The 17,144-nt window shown below is 40.0% G+C and overlaps 2 protein-coding genes across 2 annotated transcripts; one reads left to right on the top strand and one right to left on the bottom strand.

The window, feature by feature from the left end:
• Positions 1–1,346: 1,346 nt before the first annotated feature.
• Positions 1,347–5,959, bottom strand: LOC124127189. The gene is made up of 4 exons (XM_048393181.1): positions 5,873–5,959; positions 5,217–5,326; positions 3,282–3,575; positions 1,347–1,628 (listed from the first exon to the last, which is right to left on the bottom strand). The coding sequence occupies exons 1-4, from the start codon at positions 5,889–5,891 to the stop codon at positions 1,359–1,361; spliced, it is 693 nt and encodes a 230-aa protein (XP_048249138.1). The 5' UTR covers positions 5,892–5,959; the 3' UTR covers positions 1,347–1,358.
• A 9,654-nt stretch (positions 5,960–15,613) lies between these two features.
• Positions 15,614–16,942, top strand: LOC124128506 (tryptophanase-like). The gene has a single exon (XM_046491936.2). It carries the CDS (start codon positions 15,614–15,616, stop codon positions 16,940–16,942), a length of 1,329 nt encoding a protein of 442 aa, XP_046347892.2.
• Positions 16,943–17,144: the final 202 nt, after the last annotated feature.

Below are 17,144 nucleotides of genomic sequence, written 5' to 3'. Positions count from 1 at the left end.
TTAGCCGGTTAGTTCAGTATAGCTAAGAATATCTACATTTAGGTTAGGTATTTCAGATTAGATTTAAGAGTGCGTGGGTGTGGGTGTAGAACCGTGGGAGAATGTACATAAGAAAGAATAATAACTCAGGTTAACAATCGCATTGTCATCTCATTCTACCGGGTGTCTTTCCTATGTAAGATGAACGGAAGCACTTCTTTCGAACGAGGAAGCTTGCCTCAGTCAAACAGTCACACAGCTGCCAGCCGTCACTTGCTGTCCTCACCACGGCTTATGTAGATCAACTGTCATCACCCCTGCTAATGTAGGCCTACTCACTGTAGTATCAACTGTCATCACCACGGCTAATGTAGCCCCATTCACTATAGTATCAACAGTCATCACTACGGCTAATGTAGACCTACTCACTGTAGTATCAACTGTCATCACTACGGCCAATGTAGCCCCATTCACTATAGTATCAACAGTCATCACTACGGCTAATGTAGCCCCACTCACTGTAGTATCAACTGTCATCACCACGGCTAATGTAGCCCCACTCACTGTAGTATCAAGTGTCTTCACTACGGCTAATGTAGACCTACTCACTGTAGCATCAACTGTCATCACCACGGCTAATGTAGGTATACTCACAGTAAACACTGACAGCTGACTGGTGAATAGTTAACAGCAGGCTAAATGGTGAATACATGTCGTTAAGGCTAACTTCAGATAGACGAATTGGTAACAACTGTCCGACGAATAGTACGTAAACGAATTGGTAACAGCTGACTGGTGAATAGTTTATCAGCGGACTGGTTAGTAGTCAATCTGCAGTGCCAAAGGGAACTGAAAGTCAATGTCGGAAAAGCACTCCTTACATCTTGAGGCAGAGAATTACTAAAGTGTTGGCTTCCATTGTCTATTGCTAATCACGTATCAGCGCCAGTTACCCGTTGGCTTCCCATGCTAAGTTTCCAGCTTTTGTTTTCTTCTTACTTTTGTTGTTCTTACAGGTACATATATACGTTCTCTGCCTCATAGTATTAATTCACCTGATGAAGAGTAAGCATATACTCAAAAAAGTTGTGTTCCTAATAATAAAGAAGTTGACATCCATACATTCTCTTCCTTATGTGTATCACTCAAAGACTTGATCCTTGCATCTTCATCCCTGCAATGGACACGTAATAACTCGATCTTTATCTGATAAAACCAAAAACAAGGTTTCCCTGTAGCTTGACATTTCGAAGTAAGTATGTAGTGAGTGCAGGAGGTCAGTCGTGCAGTGAAGTCGGTTTTTGTCGAATTGGAAGTCCAACAAGGGTATAGTACGTAATTATGCAATAATTTATTTACTTTTCTTTCATTTTCTCTTCTCAGTTGCAGACACAGAAAGAAGGGGGGCATTGGCCTGCAGCGCAGTTGTTGACACACCATTGATCTTGACCTGCTAGCCCCTCCCACACACCTGTAGCTCGACAGACACCTCCCGGTACTGGGGGCCGATGTGGGGTTGGGTGTAGTAGGGAACGACTGTGTGGGAGATTTTCCTGACTCAATGATCCTAATGTCAGGTCAGTTGACGAAGTGTTCCTGAGGACCAAGCCCAAGACCAGGTCCTTCCTCGTCAGTTCCCCAGTTATTACCTGGGAAATTGGAGACACATTATATCCGCCAATACACGACAGGAAGTGACGTCATCTGGACCGGAAGTGACATCATAGACGAATAGATTTTTGTAGACAAAGAAATATTGAGCCCCCGATGACGTCAGAAGTGGATAATGGAAGTAAATATAACGGTAGTTCTCTGGAAGTTTATCACATACTGACTGTGGCTAATCTGAAGATATATACTCTTCAAAATAGAAACGCAATACGGATATCTATGGCCATAAAAGCAAAATTAGCGGACCAACAGGTGCAAAATGAAGAGGTTTAATGTATTATAATGTCAGTGACAACGATATGCAAACCAGTAGTCGGGAAACACGTACGATTCTGAAAAACGTACCCAGTGTATTAACAAAAGGGCCATGGAGCTGCACGTATGATTTAATGATTTCATGTGTTGCAGATAATCGATGAAATGGAATGCACATTTGAGGGTAATGTGTACTGCTGTAAGTGATGCCATTGCTTGGCTGGCGAGTCTTTACAATACAGCGTTGCTTCATTGAGAAAGTCCATAGTTGGATGCAGTGATGTTGCTTGGCCGGCGGGCCTTTATAATACAGCGTTGCTTTATTGTGAAAGTGCAGTGTTGGATGAAATGACATTGCTTGGCCGACGGGCCTTTATAATACAGCGTTGCTTTATTGTGAAAGTGCAGTGTTGGATGCAATGATATTGCTTGGCCGGCGGGCCTTTATAATACAGCGTTGTTTTATTGTGAAAGTGTGCATTGTTGGATGCAATGATATCGCTTGGCTGGCGAGTCTTTATAATACAGCGTTGTTTTATTGTGAACGTGTGCATTGTTGGCTGCAATGATATTGCTTGGCCGGCGGGCCTTTATAATACAGTGTTGCTTTTGATAATACTGCATATACTATGCGAGTTGCACTGTATATAATAAATTATGAAATTCATTTGTAACATATGTTCATGAATTGTTAGTATTTCTGTTTGGATTTGCATATACATGTCATGAGTATACTGTTTTCCCTCCAGTATTTGCTGCTGCATCCGTTCAGGGAACACGGTTCCAGATGTTTTCTTATAAAAGTTTTTATATCTGGCTTTACGTGTCGGGCTTCAGCAAAATATAAATATTCATAGCAGATTGCTGACAATGAATATACAAATGTGTATAAATGAATATCTTTGTCTCATACTATACGCAAATAAATAGGCCGTGTATCACACAGCGTATTCCCATGTTAATGGTGTTGTGTCTTGATTAAGTATGTAGGGGATAAGGAGAATTTCATTTTTTGATACCATGGGGACATCGATGCGGATCCACGATTGTGCACACAGGCTGTGGTTGTTCAAGATGCCTTGTGACATAAACAATTTCGGTTACTATTTGAATTTGTCTCGGCAGATATTCGAGATTGATTATTCTCTGGCGTTGACGTTATGAATTGCCTTTTCAGCTGGCTGCTTGGAAATGTAGAAGCTTTGAACCTCACAAAATTTTATGTTAAGCAAATCAATGTAAACACGTACACAAAATTTTATGTAAAGCAAATCAATGTAAAAGCGTACACATACCTGCTCGGTAGACTCACTGCAGCTCACAGTGAGAACAAGAAACACCTACAGGAAGCTTTGCTTTGAACTTAAAGCCCTCACCTCTGACCCTATCTCGTTCTTCTCTTTGACGCCAGAGGGCGTTATCAACTTCAGAACTGTGTTGTCGAGACACGTCTGAAGGGCGTCTCTCTTTAGGTCTCCATCAGCGCAAAGCTTTATCGTGAAGTACCCGAGATGATTGGCTGTTAGCTGGATAGTGACATCAATGTCCTGTCCCTGTGTGTACTGGGCGCCAATTGTCCCCGTGTCGTACTCCCCGCTATCATTAGGAAGTGGTCCCTGATACGGGTCGCCACAGGTCCCGCACTTGCCGTCATTTGTCTCCCACTGGTTCTTGAAATGGATCACACGAATAATTAACAACCGCAAGTAACCACTGGTACACGTTATTTACAGCAATGGTGACGAAATATACAGCCTGATACCTGAACTCCATGCACCTTACAACAATACAACAGTACCCTATACCGCATAATAGTTTTTCCAAGCTCGCTATGGATTCAGCAACTGAGGCCTTACATATAAAAATATGTTTTGTTGTTTTTATAATAATACAGATTAAAATGTATAAATTCAGACAAGAGAGTTTGAGTGACCCTGGCACAATCAGGCTGGTTAGGCTCATCATCAGCTCAGGGCCGTTCCCCTTCCATATGCAGCTCAGACAGCCTACGGGACTTCTCCCAGGAAACGTGTCTTGTTGAATCCACCAAGAACTTTCCGGTGAATATGAAGACTCCCCAACAGTGCAGCCTTCTGCTTTACCTAGATTATCAGAAAGGCAGAAAATCCTTGTTCTCTCCCATAGTCGGTCAACAGATTGGGAGGTACCAAAGGCACCGAGAACAATGGGGAGTCGGAGAACTTCCTGTTTGGGATGCAAGCGTGACATATCGTAAGGGAGGTCCGCATATTTGCCATGTTTTCCCTGAATCTTGCCAATCACATTAGTGTCAAAAGGGACAGAGAATTCAATGATATAATGATTTAATTGGATTTATCAAAAAGGACAAGATCAGGCTGGTTGGCCTGGATAGGTCTGAGGCTGTATACTGGCCTATTTCAATTTTATATGTATAATTTTCCATGACGACCTCTACTGAATCTGGGTCGGACACGCACGGCGAAGACGGTAATAAAAGGACCGAGCCACGCCATCATATCACTAAAGATACTGTGTTTGTGCCAAACAGGCTAGGCATCCATTGGCAATGTGTTTGAATGTCTCAATAAATTCATTGCATAATCTACTTTTCATCTTTACATTTTAATGCAAGATAACACATTGACGGCTTCGAATGGATGGGGGGTGACTGGTCTTGGGCAGCAAACAGAAGGCCTTCTGTTTTACTTTTCAGGCCAGCCAACTTCACCCAAGCGAAGGACGCTGCAGGGTTGCTGATCCTCTCAACACACTGTATATGATCATAACTCGATGCAGTGGTGGTTCAGACAGCCTCCCCTGGAACAAACTGAGTCTGGGCCTATTTGATGTGGCACTTCGCTAGGTTGACACTCATTTCCGTACCGTGCCTTTGGAATACCTTGTTTTCATCATGAGTCTTGACATGCTTCAAAGTGGATCATCAGACAAATACGTGTATGCAAAAGTGCACAATAGATTTCTATCACGAAGAGCCTCCACGTTAATCAAACCATGCCCTTCCTTTATAATTGGTAAATATAAGCGATTGAGGGAAGATCGAGGATGGTGGGATCTATTGTCAGACATGATTCTTCGTGTGAGGGTGTCAATACCGTGAATTTATTGTTTCGTTTAATCAACAACACCAACAGAATAAGAAAAGACGTGTACAGCATACATACTTTTGGCTTTAACTCCATTGAAAGCGTTCAACTCTGAACTTCAGATTTATTTAAGTCCACATTTGTGCTATGCAAGAAGTGTTTCCTTCATATGGGCATTCTGGAGTTTGTCCCTAACCTGCACCCCTAAGTACGTAAACGTCTTACCGAAAACCCTCCACAGAACAGTTGATTATCACCGTAGTTTGCAGGAACAGAGAACCCCGCCCTCCACATGCTCGACCGATCCGGGGGGGACCAACAGGTACCCGTGACCTCTGACCTCCGAGAGGGATAGAAGCAGTACAAGGCAAACTGATTTTGACATAAGGCCCCTCATAATGATTCAGTCTGTGATGTGAGACATATGCCTTGCCTTGAGAAACATGCATCTTTTATATAGAAATGTGATGTCTTGAGAAATATTCGTCTGTAATAAATATATGTATACCCTTGAGAAATATACGTCTTTTACACACGTATACTCTTGAGAAACATACGTAAGTTATATAGATATGTATAGCCTTGAGACATATACTTCCTTTATGTACATAATACGTATACCACTTGAGAAATATACGTTGTTTTTTATGCATACGCATAATCCTGACAAACATACATCCTTTATATACACACGTATACCCTTGAGAAATGTGCGTCCTTCATATACAGATGTATCGCCTTGAGAAATGTGCGTCCTTTATATACATGCGTATACCCTTGAGAAACTGGAGTCCTTTAATTACAGAGGTATACGCTTGAAAAATGGGCGTCCTTTAAAAATACGTATTCCTATTTAAAGTGCTTCAAGAAAATTCACTCACCTGATTCACTTAACAACATGATATGGATGTTAATCAAGTACGTAAACCCTTGGGTGTTTTGCAGAAGTGAAACACGTGATTGGATTGTGGTCCTGAACGTCCCTGAAATGGCATGTTGTTTATCAATGTCGGTGTATTAACATCTGCTCGGTCACAAGATAGCATGGACGTGTAAGGAGAACTCGTTCATAAGCATATTAAAATCCTTTTAGCATTTGTGGTCAACAGGTCATGTGTTTTATATCTACATTTGATATTAACATTTTTAGGCAACTATGACTTTACAATCTCTAGACGACACAATGTCATTCCATCATCGTAACGTCAATACATCATGACGGCATCGTTCCGTGTTCTAATGGTTGTGCGTCTGCCCTGGGAGCGGAAGGTGGGGAGTCGACCCCGACCGCATCCTACCAAAAGACGTTAAAAGATGGTACTTGTTGTAACCCTGCCTGGCGTTCGGCATTAGGTGAGATGAGGTGAAATTGGGTTTAACGTCGCGTTCAAGATTATTGCGCTTATATAGCGACGAGCATGTACGTGTGTGCGTGTGTGTGTGGCTGTTTGTACTAGTCCGGACTAATGCCGATCTATAGTGCCAGCTCATTGAGATACCATCCCGCAGTTTAACATGAATACCCCTCTCAGACACAGTATACTGACTCCGAGCCGACGAGTCCTTGTTTTAGCCCCTTAATACCGAGCGCCAGACAGGGTAACAACAAGTACCATCTTTTAACGTCTTTTGGTATGACGCGGCCGGGGATCGAACCCCGGACCTTCCGATCCCCGGGCGGACGCTCTACCGCAAGACCACGGAGGCGGCACGCGCGCCCGGCATTAAGAAGACAAGGACTGGTCGGCTCAGAGTCAGTATAATGAGTCTGTTAAACTGCGGCATAGTATCTCAGTAGGCTAGCACCATAGATCAGCATCAGTCACACACACACACACACACACACACACACACACACACACACACACACACACACACACACACACACACACACACATCGCTTTATAAGTACAATAATCTGGAACCTCATTTCAGATAACGGCATCGTAACGTGATAATGTCATTATGTCCTCAATACGTCACAATCTCAGCACATCATCGTGGTATCACAACGTCATATATCATCGTGAAATCATAACGTCAACATTTCATCATGGAACAATGGAATTACATCACCGTGACGTCACATGTCCGTTTTATCATCGTGAGGTCACAATGGCATGAAGTCATTGTGGCTTCACAACGGCATAACATCATCTTAACGTCAAGCTCCTGCTCCAGAGAGAAGACAAACGATTGATAGGGGGGTAGTCAAGGCGACGGTGATTATAGGGTACTTCATACAGCAACACCTAAATTTCCTCCTCGATGACTGGCGTCATCCATTTATTCCTAAATTCCTAAATCCTGGCTGGATGATCATGAAATAGTTCTAATTGTATTTGACATAGTCGAAGGAGACAGATCTGAGTGGTTCGTTCGGGTTTCTTAGCATACACAAAATGATGGTGAGCGGTTATCTACCCGGGGACGATTCTCAGGAGAAATAAAAATATTGATCAGAAACACTTCAGCTCATCTTGGTAAGTGGACAAAAGTTTGTGATGGTGATGTATTGATTTTACTAGATATGGATATATGCGCTTAAACGAAGGACTTGTTGTATGCAGGTGTATAAATTCAGTCTGGTAATAACCAGTAACGTCACTGAACATGCGGTATGTCACTATTACAAGATGATCAGTTGCCCACGTCATCTAATTATATTATTGTGTATATCACAGTTGAAGGTGATTTAAACCCTAGAACTAGTACGCTTCCTCATTTTGTTGAAAACGATATCCTTGAATGCTTGGAGGGTAATGGTAACAAGAGGCGGGATGTTTTATGTATAGTTTTAGAATGAAAACTTTCTCAAGATTCAAGTTATAGACAGATAGGTGCGGTGTTCTTAATATCCACATCATGATCGAAAGATGTGAGTCAGATGCGGGTGATGGGGATTTCACTTCTATAAGTAACCAAGACGCTAGCATGGTCGAGTATATGGTATGTTCATCTGAGTTATTTGATGAACGTATTGGTTTGGTGGTAAATTTTCCTCCTACAGTGCATCTACGCTCGCTTCATGCAACTGATCAGTGAGAAAGTGATCTATTGATGAAGCTTGGTCCGCGACACAGCAGATTACTTTGATATAATTGGTCATAAGATGATACATCCTATGTACTGGTAAAGGCAGTAGATACAGCATTCATTAGCATCGATGCTAGTGTTATATATATTACTGAAACCTTATGTATGGCTATATCAGATATGAAAAGAAACGTTTGCATTGACAAAACCGTATCATCAGTTTGCTTGTTTCGTTTGTTGTTTTACTCCCCACTCAGCAATATTCCAGTTACATGGCGGCGGTCTGAATATAACCGAGTCTGAACCAATCAAATCCAGTGATTGACACCATGACAATCGATCTACGCAATTGGGATACCATGACATGCATCAACCAAGTCAGCGAGCCTGATCACCCCGTCCCGTTTGTCTCACGGGAAGCACAGCTTGCTGAAGACCTATTCTACCCCGGATCTTCACGGGGCGGATAATCAATGGATTGATATTTGAAGGGAGTAAAATGCATATGTGTGAGTATATTTAGAAGGAGACAAGAATTGGTTTTATTGGAAAGTTTCACCGAATCCAGAATCAATATCATGTATCGTGTAGAAAAGTTAAATTTTATCAAATGAAACAATACTTTCTCGAGAAAAGCATTAATAATTCAAAAGACTTTTTGTCAACTGTTAAAACTCTGAGGGCCTAGGAACTCTCCAGAGGAAGCTGGTGACCCATCCAAGGACTCTCCGCGACCGACGTTGATCAACTTCACCTGATTTGTGACCTGTGACCTGTGACCTGTGCGCTGAGCGCTGTGCATAGGACCAGTTGCCACCAACATATCTCACTCTGTACGGAGCTTTGGAATCCAGAACAAAAAAAGGAATGGACATGTCTTCAGGTTTTAAAGTCAAGCCAAACGTTGATAGTACTGATGCACGGTTTGGACAGATTTCTTTTTCAGTTAACACATTGGCTTTATATGTGGCATCATTTGATATGTCACTTATACCAAATTCTAGGACAATTAATGTAAATAGCATACAAACAATGGTTATATTGTTTGTGGGATTTTCATGTAGGACAGCCAGACATTGGATGACAGATGGCTGTTACAGAATGGGTTTATTCCAGTTCTGTTTCCTCTTTTTCAGTTTGTGCATTCTACTAATTACAATATCACGCTGAGACCTCGCCCACTCTGAAAGACATGTAACCAGGCTTTTACATTAATATCAATTCTTTAAAACATATATGTTTCTTTTCTTTTCGAGACTGATTGGATACAGTTCATTATTTAAACCTAATTAGTACCTTGCACAACGGACATTTAATTAAACATTTCAAGTTTTATCAATATATTGATAGTGGCACATATAGTTCAGGGGAATTTACAACATGTTTCACAAACTGCCTTTTCCCCCGTCCAATGGGTGATACGGATAGGGTACATACTTGAAAAGGAAACGGTAGGTTTGTCCGGTGGAGATTTAGCGTTAATATTGTTATTGGGCCTATTGGAGAAAAAATAATAGAAAGTAGTGATGAAAGTTTAGTCCCCGTCACACATCACTCTGGACGGAAGGACAATGGTGCGATATGATTGCAATGGCCATTAACAGATACATTCCTTGAACACGGTGAGTGTTAAATCACACATATCCTTAAGATTGATGTTGAAATATTATTCCTTGCAGGCTACAATAATGTTCAGCAAGTTGGACTTTAGGCTAGTTTAGTGTCATTCACTCTATTTTAAGAGGTATTTTGATATTATATATTAATTAATAATTCTATTAAACAGGTAAGACATCACAGCAGTGACATGTTTGATTTTGTTTGTTGTTTAACGCCACATTCCAGCTTTATGACAGGCGGTCTGAAAAAAAATCGAGTCTGGACCAGACAATCTAGTGAATAACATCACGAGCAACGATCCACGCAATTGGAATACGATGACATGCATCATCCAAGTCAGCGAGCCTGCCCATCCGTTCCCGTTAGTCGCCTATTACGGAAAGCATGGGTTGGTGAAGATCTATTCTAACCCGTATCTTCACGGGCCTACAGTGACATGTGTTCCTATAACATAATTGACATAACTGTAGAATAAATCAAGGGGTTTTGTACTGATACAAGATATCAATTCGAACTACTTATACAAAACTGTTAATTAAGATTGAACCTAAAACGAATTGCAGCGTCTCGCTCGGAGTCCCACAGCCTGTAACCGACGCGTGTGGTCCTATCAGACACTGGTTCTTGTGGTCTGTGTTGACGTCAGAAATCCACTTACTTGAGCGGGGTTATATATATAGATTTGAAAAAAAATATATATCTAATTTTTATTTTGTACCCTAAAATCAGTGAGTGAGTGAGTGAGTGAGGTTTTACGCCGCTTTTAGCAATATTCAAGCAATATCACGGCGGGGGACACCAGAAATGGGCTTCACACATTGTACCCATGTCGGGAATAAAACCCGGGTCTTCGGCGTGACGAGCTAACGTTTTAACCACTAGGCTACCCGACCGCCCCGTACCCTAAAATGTTTTTATTTAGACGTTTGTGCGGCATATTCCTTGAAAAATACAGTATGGATTCATTTCAAATTTAAGGAACAGTTTCCATACCACAAGAAGAGGTGCAGTGCAAAGGTTTGTTATGTTTGTTATGGATTGTCTGAGAACATGTTGCTATTTTCACGTTTTGAACTTAGAAATATGTTGTAGTAGAGGTCGTGGGGTATGATTGAGCCCTACCCACCTTTTGCTTTCTTCACCAGATCCAATGTCAGGATCCAAAACACAAGATGAAACGAAACGCACGCTTTGGACACTTTGCATGTCCTCTTCAAGCGAAGTATGGCTTCTGTCGGATCGCTATCGTTGCATCAAAAGTCAAGTGGTCATAACCATATAAACATGTTGCCAGAACAGAACTCCTGTCATCTCTGATGCAAAACCTATGTCCTAAACTTTGGTTTGATATACAGAACTGTGTACGTGATTTTCTTTTGCCCTTCAGTAATTGTGTTGTACTATGGCAGATGTGCAATTCGAATTTGTATGTATACGTTTATGAGCATTATTCAAAATTCTCCTGTTTAATGCGCATATGTGTTTTACATATCATAATTCACTTTATGATAATTGTAAATAGATATTGATGTTCATGAGAGCCAGTATAGTTTAGTTTGGAATATTTGACACAACAAAACAAGAGAGTTTGGATTGAGTGGGGATTGGCTATAACACAAGGTATTACCCCTTGTACTAAGACCTGGTTTCTCCTTGGCGAATACTTGTGCAGGCAATAAACAACATCTCACATGACATCGCGCATCTTCCATCAACCTGAGATATCACTGGGGAGGTTTCAATACCCAGCCAGTAGGTTGGTCGGTTGGAATTATACAACAGTGAACGAACTATCGGGGAATCAGTGGTTACGCTAAATTATGGTATGAAGGACGAAGAAGCGTGTGTTGGTGAAAATACAATACACGAGGGCGCGGACTTTCTTTCTTTGACATAAATAATTCAACGCTGGAGCCAACGTCAAAACAAAACCAACTACACCAAAGTCAAAATGAACAGGCGGTTCCCATGTTGTGGGTACCAAACGTAATGCACGTATTGAACGAATGGAATAGTTCATGTTGATCGGGTGGATACAAATTGACTGAAATTATTCGTTGGAAATGATGCACGTTCAGAACAATAGAGTGACGTCACAAGAATTATTGATGGGATGTTTCAAGTACGCCGCTTGTGTCTGTGTTTCATCAAGGGCTTGGAATACAAACCAACAAAAGGAGGTGAGATGCATGGACTAAAGTACCCAGCCTACTACTGGCAATCTCTACTCTTTTCTACTCGCTACGTCGCGATGACATTTCGTCACAGGTAATTATGGAAGGGACACGAGCCAATCGCATTCCTGTTACCTGACAGTATTTAGCTTTATAGTGAGGTAGCTGCAGATGAATAATGGCCCGACCGAACCAGTGTCATGGTAACAGAAGGCGAACCCATGTTGATCGGCAGTTTTAACGCAAGGACATCAAATGCGAATGATTACATTCTTGTTGACAATTTTGTTTTGGATGAGTTTGGTTGAGATGGGGAAAAATAAGAAAAGGTCTTGACTCTGAATTAATTTTAGATAATACCAACATATCAAAAGAGAGATATGGCATGGACAATGATAGAACGAATGATAATGGTAAACATCTTATTGAAATGTGTAGAAACCTTAATTTATTCATATGCAATGGCCGCATTTGTAATTTGTAATGATTACAAAATAGGTAAAACTACTTGTCATAATAAAAGTCTTCTTGATTATTTTATTGCTTCTGCACCATGTATATCTTTAAACAATGACTTTGATATTCTTGATTTTTCACCCCTTTATTCTGTTGTACACTGTCCAGTCGCTTTCTCCTTAGAAAGTTGTGCAAAAAAAGGCAGGACAAAGTTGACAAGCATGAACAACTGATGACCAAACAAAACCAACAACATACCAGTTGGATAAATCCAGTTTATTGCTTAATAACATGGACAATGTTTATATTGATATGTGGAGGTAAAGCGCTGGTTCGACGTTATATAATAATGCCGATGTCATGATTTAGGTCAATAGGTTAGCCGATGACGTAGCGCGCGTTCTAGATTAGGCAGCAGGTAAAACATTTGGTGTTTGGAAAATGACGGATCAAGGTAGAACACGTACTTCTTGTAAAACATATAACCCTTGGTTTCATGAAGAATGCAGAGACACGAGACGGTATTATCGCAAAGCAAAACAGTGCTACAAGAAAGACAGAAACCCAGTAAATTGCTCGTTTTATCGGCATGAAGGAACACTATATATAAAATGTTTAAAGAAACGTATTAGAAAATGCAAAAATGAAACTAGTAATATGTTAAGAAATCAACATAAATATTCACTGGAAGAATTGTGGAAAACTCAAAACAACCCTAAGAAGATAACACGTACAGTACCCCAAGTTTGGAAGTATTCCATTACGTTTAGAAAAACATAAATGAGTCATACCACGATGATGCTAGCAATACTGATTATGGATTAAATCTCAACAGTGGATAATATTTTCATTTAAAATATGTCAGCATAAATCTTAAAGGCTTCTAAAAGAAAATAATGTGTGTCTTCATGGAATTGACTTAAGCATTTGACAGCGTTTGGAGGGTAGGCCTTTGGCATAAAATGTTATCTCATTATATAGATGGTAAATTTTTATCTCAGTAAGTAAGATATACAGTAATATCAAATCATCTGTGATGGTAGATAATTAATTATCTAATTACTTTTTTTAGTTATTTGGGTGTCCGGCTGGGGGAAATTTATCGTCATTACTATTCTCTATAATTGTTAATGACCTAGATGTAAATCTTGTCAGTACAGGATGTGTGAAGGTTTCAATATCAACTGTGTGGGTGATGAGTATGTATACATGTGCATTAAATTGCTTATTTGCTATACGCTGATGATCCAATACTCCAAGGAGACAACCCTAAAGAACTCCAGACATCCCTTAATATATTTAAAGAGTATTGCGATCTATTGAAGCTTAATGTAAATATAAAAAAAACCTTAGGTTATAATATTTGGTGGAGGACCTGGAAAAACATAAAAGATATCGTTCCAGTTTGCTTCTTAATCTAGTACATAACAATGTGTACTTTGATATTAACTTTCTAACCCATTAAACATTTATTATCCAATCCTAACAAAGGTATGTTTGTATTCTCAAATGAAAAGCTTCATTTAAAATTCCTGAAACAAGCTTCATTGTTTATTGTGAATTAGGATGATTCCCTGTTAATCTTACAATTGCTAAAAATGATCAGATGCTGGTGTAATATAGACACAGTTATTTACCTACTTAAATTGCCTTCATGCGTTCTTTAACGTACGGAATTAAATACACTATTACAGCCTCTAACAATGTCGACTGGTTACGTCACATGAAGAATATTTTTAATAACTGTGTTAAGCTAAAATCTTACCCCAGTTCTGTATCTGAAATACTTTTCAGATCCAATTATGACATTAAGGTCTTGGAGCCAACATTTATTCGCAGAGACTGGCAGCTAGAAAAACACATGTAGAGAACTTAGAAAACTCGGTAGCGATGGAAGGCGACTTTCATTATCTATTTAAATGTTCAGCTTTCGAAAATTCTAGATGTGTTTATATTTCTAAATATCATTGTAAACGGACAAATCTTTATAAATTTTAAAATCTGCTGTTTTCTAATAAATATTCTGTCGTTGATAACGTAACTAAATTTATTGAATTGTAAACGGAACTGTATGATTTCCTCTTCTGTTATTATTACCAAGTTATCATTATCATTTCAAATACTTGTGAAAATATGCACATTTTCACGTTCCATCGTGGGAGTTTTTTTTGTTTTGAAATATACATTTTGAATTGAATCGGTACCATACGTATGGCAGAATCAGACAAGGATATGACGGCTATTGCCTCAGATATGATCCATAATGTGGTGATAAGTGGAAAGCATTTGTCAGGAACAGACTATGATATGACTGTAACGGCTCCATTCCTTAATCTAGATATACTATCTATTCAGTTATCAATATCAAGAACAGCACAGAAGGTACGGTTTCTCAAACTTCGACTAGGAATTGTAATTTTCCTATCAGTAAAGACAAAATATTTTATAGATGGCAATTTTTTATTATGATGCTATGTTTTGGTAGAGATCCTTATACCGTTGTCAAGCAAGAGTCCAAGGTTCTATACCGACACGAAACGTTCCATCATAATTGAATAAGGAAGTTGTCATCCATAAAATATCTTGTCTTTACTGAATTTCTAAAAATGCCAATCGAACAGTTCATATTTTTGCTACATGTACTTGTAGATATGAACAACGATGACAAGTGCAAGCACATGTACCTATGAATCCACCTGATTAATCAGGTCGTTGCGAAAGCAATGCTTTCCCATGACAAATATAAAACAAGGCGAACGTCAAACGCCCTATATATCTATGCAACAGTTGTTATGATACTCTGTCAATTCTCACGGTAAAGATAACATATTCATGTTAAAGTGCTTCAAGCTGTTGTAATAATTACAACCTGCTGTTTCTTGTATGTAATCTAATAGTCTTTCTGAGTGGACCTCACAAACACTTATTTGCATGCAAATATATATGCAGACGGAAGCATACACATGAATGTTATAATTTGACTTAACTGATGTCAGCGTTTTATTGAAATAGGTGCACCCGAACGGAAACACACTATCTACCAATTCTGATTTAGTTGCATTATTAACATAAGCAGAGTTATGAGACTTTGGGAGATGCTGCTAAACATGTCCCCCTGTCTGCTGTTTTGTTAGGATGTCAAGTGGATAACTGATATAACCTTAAGAAGCATGGTCAGATCAAAATCCCCCATCGCTAGGAATATTGTTGCTAATAAACATGTATAGGTTCAACTAAATTAATCTTCACCATATTGTGCCAAATGTGATTCAGTTCAAACTAAGAATACCCTTTTCACTTTCCAGAAGGTCATTCATGGAGCCCTTCCGCATTAAGATGGTGGAACCATTGCCAAACCCAACCAGAGAAGAACGCTTGAAAATTCTACATGAAAGTGGCTACAATCCGTTCCAGATCAAAGACAAGTATGTAACTTTTGACCTTTGGAGTGATTCCGGTACCGCTTCAATGAGCCAACACCAGTGGGCTGCCATGGTGGATACAAGCGAAGGTTGCATCAATCCCGAGAGCTTTGACACTTTTGTTGATAGCATCAAACGTTTAACTGGATTTCCATACATTCTTCCCGTTCACCAAGGCAGAGCAGCGGAACATATTCTCTTCTCAGTTCTAGCTAGGCCAGGTCTCACTGTATTCAGTAACACAATGTATATCACAGGGCGTACAAATGCTGAACTTAGTGGAGCGATAGTGGTAGATGTTCCTTGCAAACAAGTTGTTGGTGGATACTTCAATGGAGATCTTGACTGTGCAAGGTTGCAGGAAGAGCTCAGAGAGGTGGATGCAGGCAAGGCTAATGTCATCTTGACTCTAACCAGCAACAATCAAGCAGGACAGCCAGTATCTATGGCAAACATCAAACATGTTTCTGAAATTTGCAAGGTGCATGATATTCCTCTGTTTATGGATGGATGTCGTTTTGCAGAAAATGCATATTTCATTAAAACACGAAACAAGATGTATCAAGATGTTCCCGCAAGAGATATAGCTCTGGAAATGTTCTCCTACTTTGATGGAATGTACATGTCTGCTAAAAAGGATGGATTGTGTAACATTGGTGGCTTTTTCGCCACTCGACTCTCTGATATATACGGAAAATTCAAAAGGCGAATGATCTACATTGAGGGCAATTCCAGCTATGGTGGGTTATCTAGCCGGGATATGGAAGCTGTAGCTAGAGGTCTCTGGGAAGGAACGGATGACAGGTATCTGAAGTACAGAATTGAAAGCTTGACCATGTTTGGAGACATCTTGAAGAAGGCCGGCGTCACATTAGTAGAGCCAGTAGGAAGTGCCATCTACATTAACGCTGCTAAATGTTTACCCCACATTCCCACAGAACAGTATCCAGCTTGGGCCCTGCACTGTGCCCTGTATGTAGAAGGTGGCATACGATGTAAACATCTCCATGATGTCTTGAAAGTCGATGATACCAATAAACGAGAGAATCCCCAGCAACAGCACTTTATCCGACTCAGCATACCAAGGAGAACGTACACCTTGTCTCATCTCATACACATAGGAGGTGTTTTCAAGAGAATTTTGGAGAAAAGGGGGAGTATTTCTGGTGTATGCATCAAGAGCCCTTCTGAACATTATTTCTCAGCTATCATGGAGCCAGTGAGGAAATGTATCGTTGGTTAGATTTGTTTGATGTCTTCCCTTTACTGGTTAATATTGTTAACTGTATGTCTTTTGAGCATTGACATACTATGAGGTATCGACTTTGAAGATTAACAGACTTGAACATTAATTTTTCTTGAACATTCATTTATTCACATGACGTACTGAAGGAAAAGCTTCATTCCTTCGTCCATGGGTCTCTTCTTTCAAAGCGTGGGGTACC

This window comes from Haliotis rufescens, unplaced genomic scaffold, assembly GCF_023055435.1.
Source record: "Haliotis rufescens isolate VD_foot unplaced genomic scaffold, xgHalRufe1.0.p SCAF_116, whole genome shotgun sequence".
Lineage (NCBI taxonomy): Eukaryota > Metazoa > Mollusca > Gastropoda > Lepetellida > Haliotidae > Haliotis > Haliotis rufescens.
Note: the sequence above shows the minus strand (reverse complement) of the source record. Positions and strands in the feature narration are given on the sequence as shown.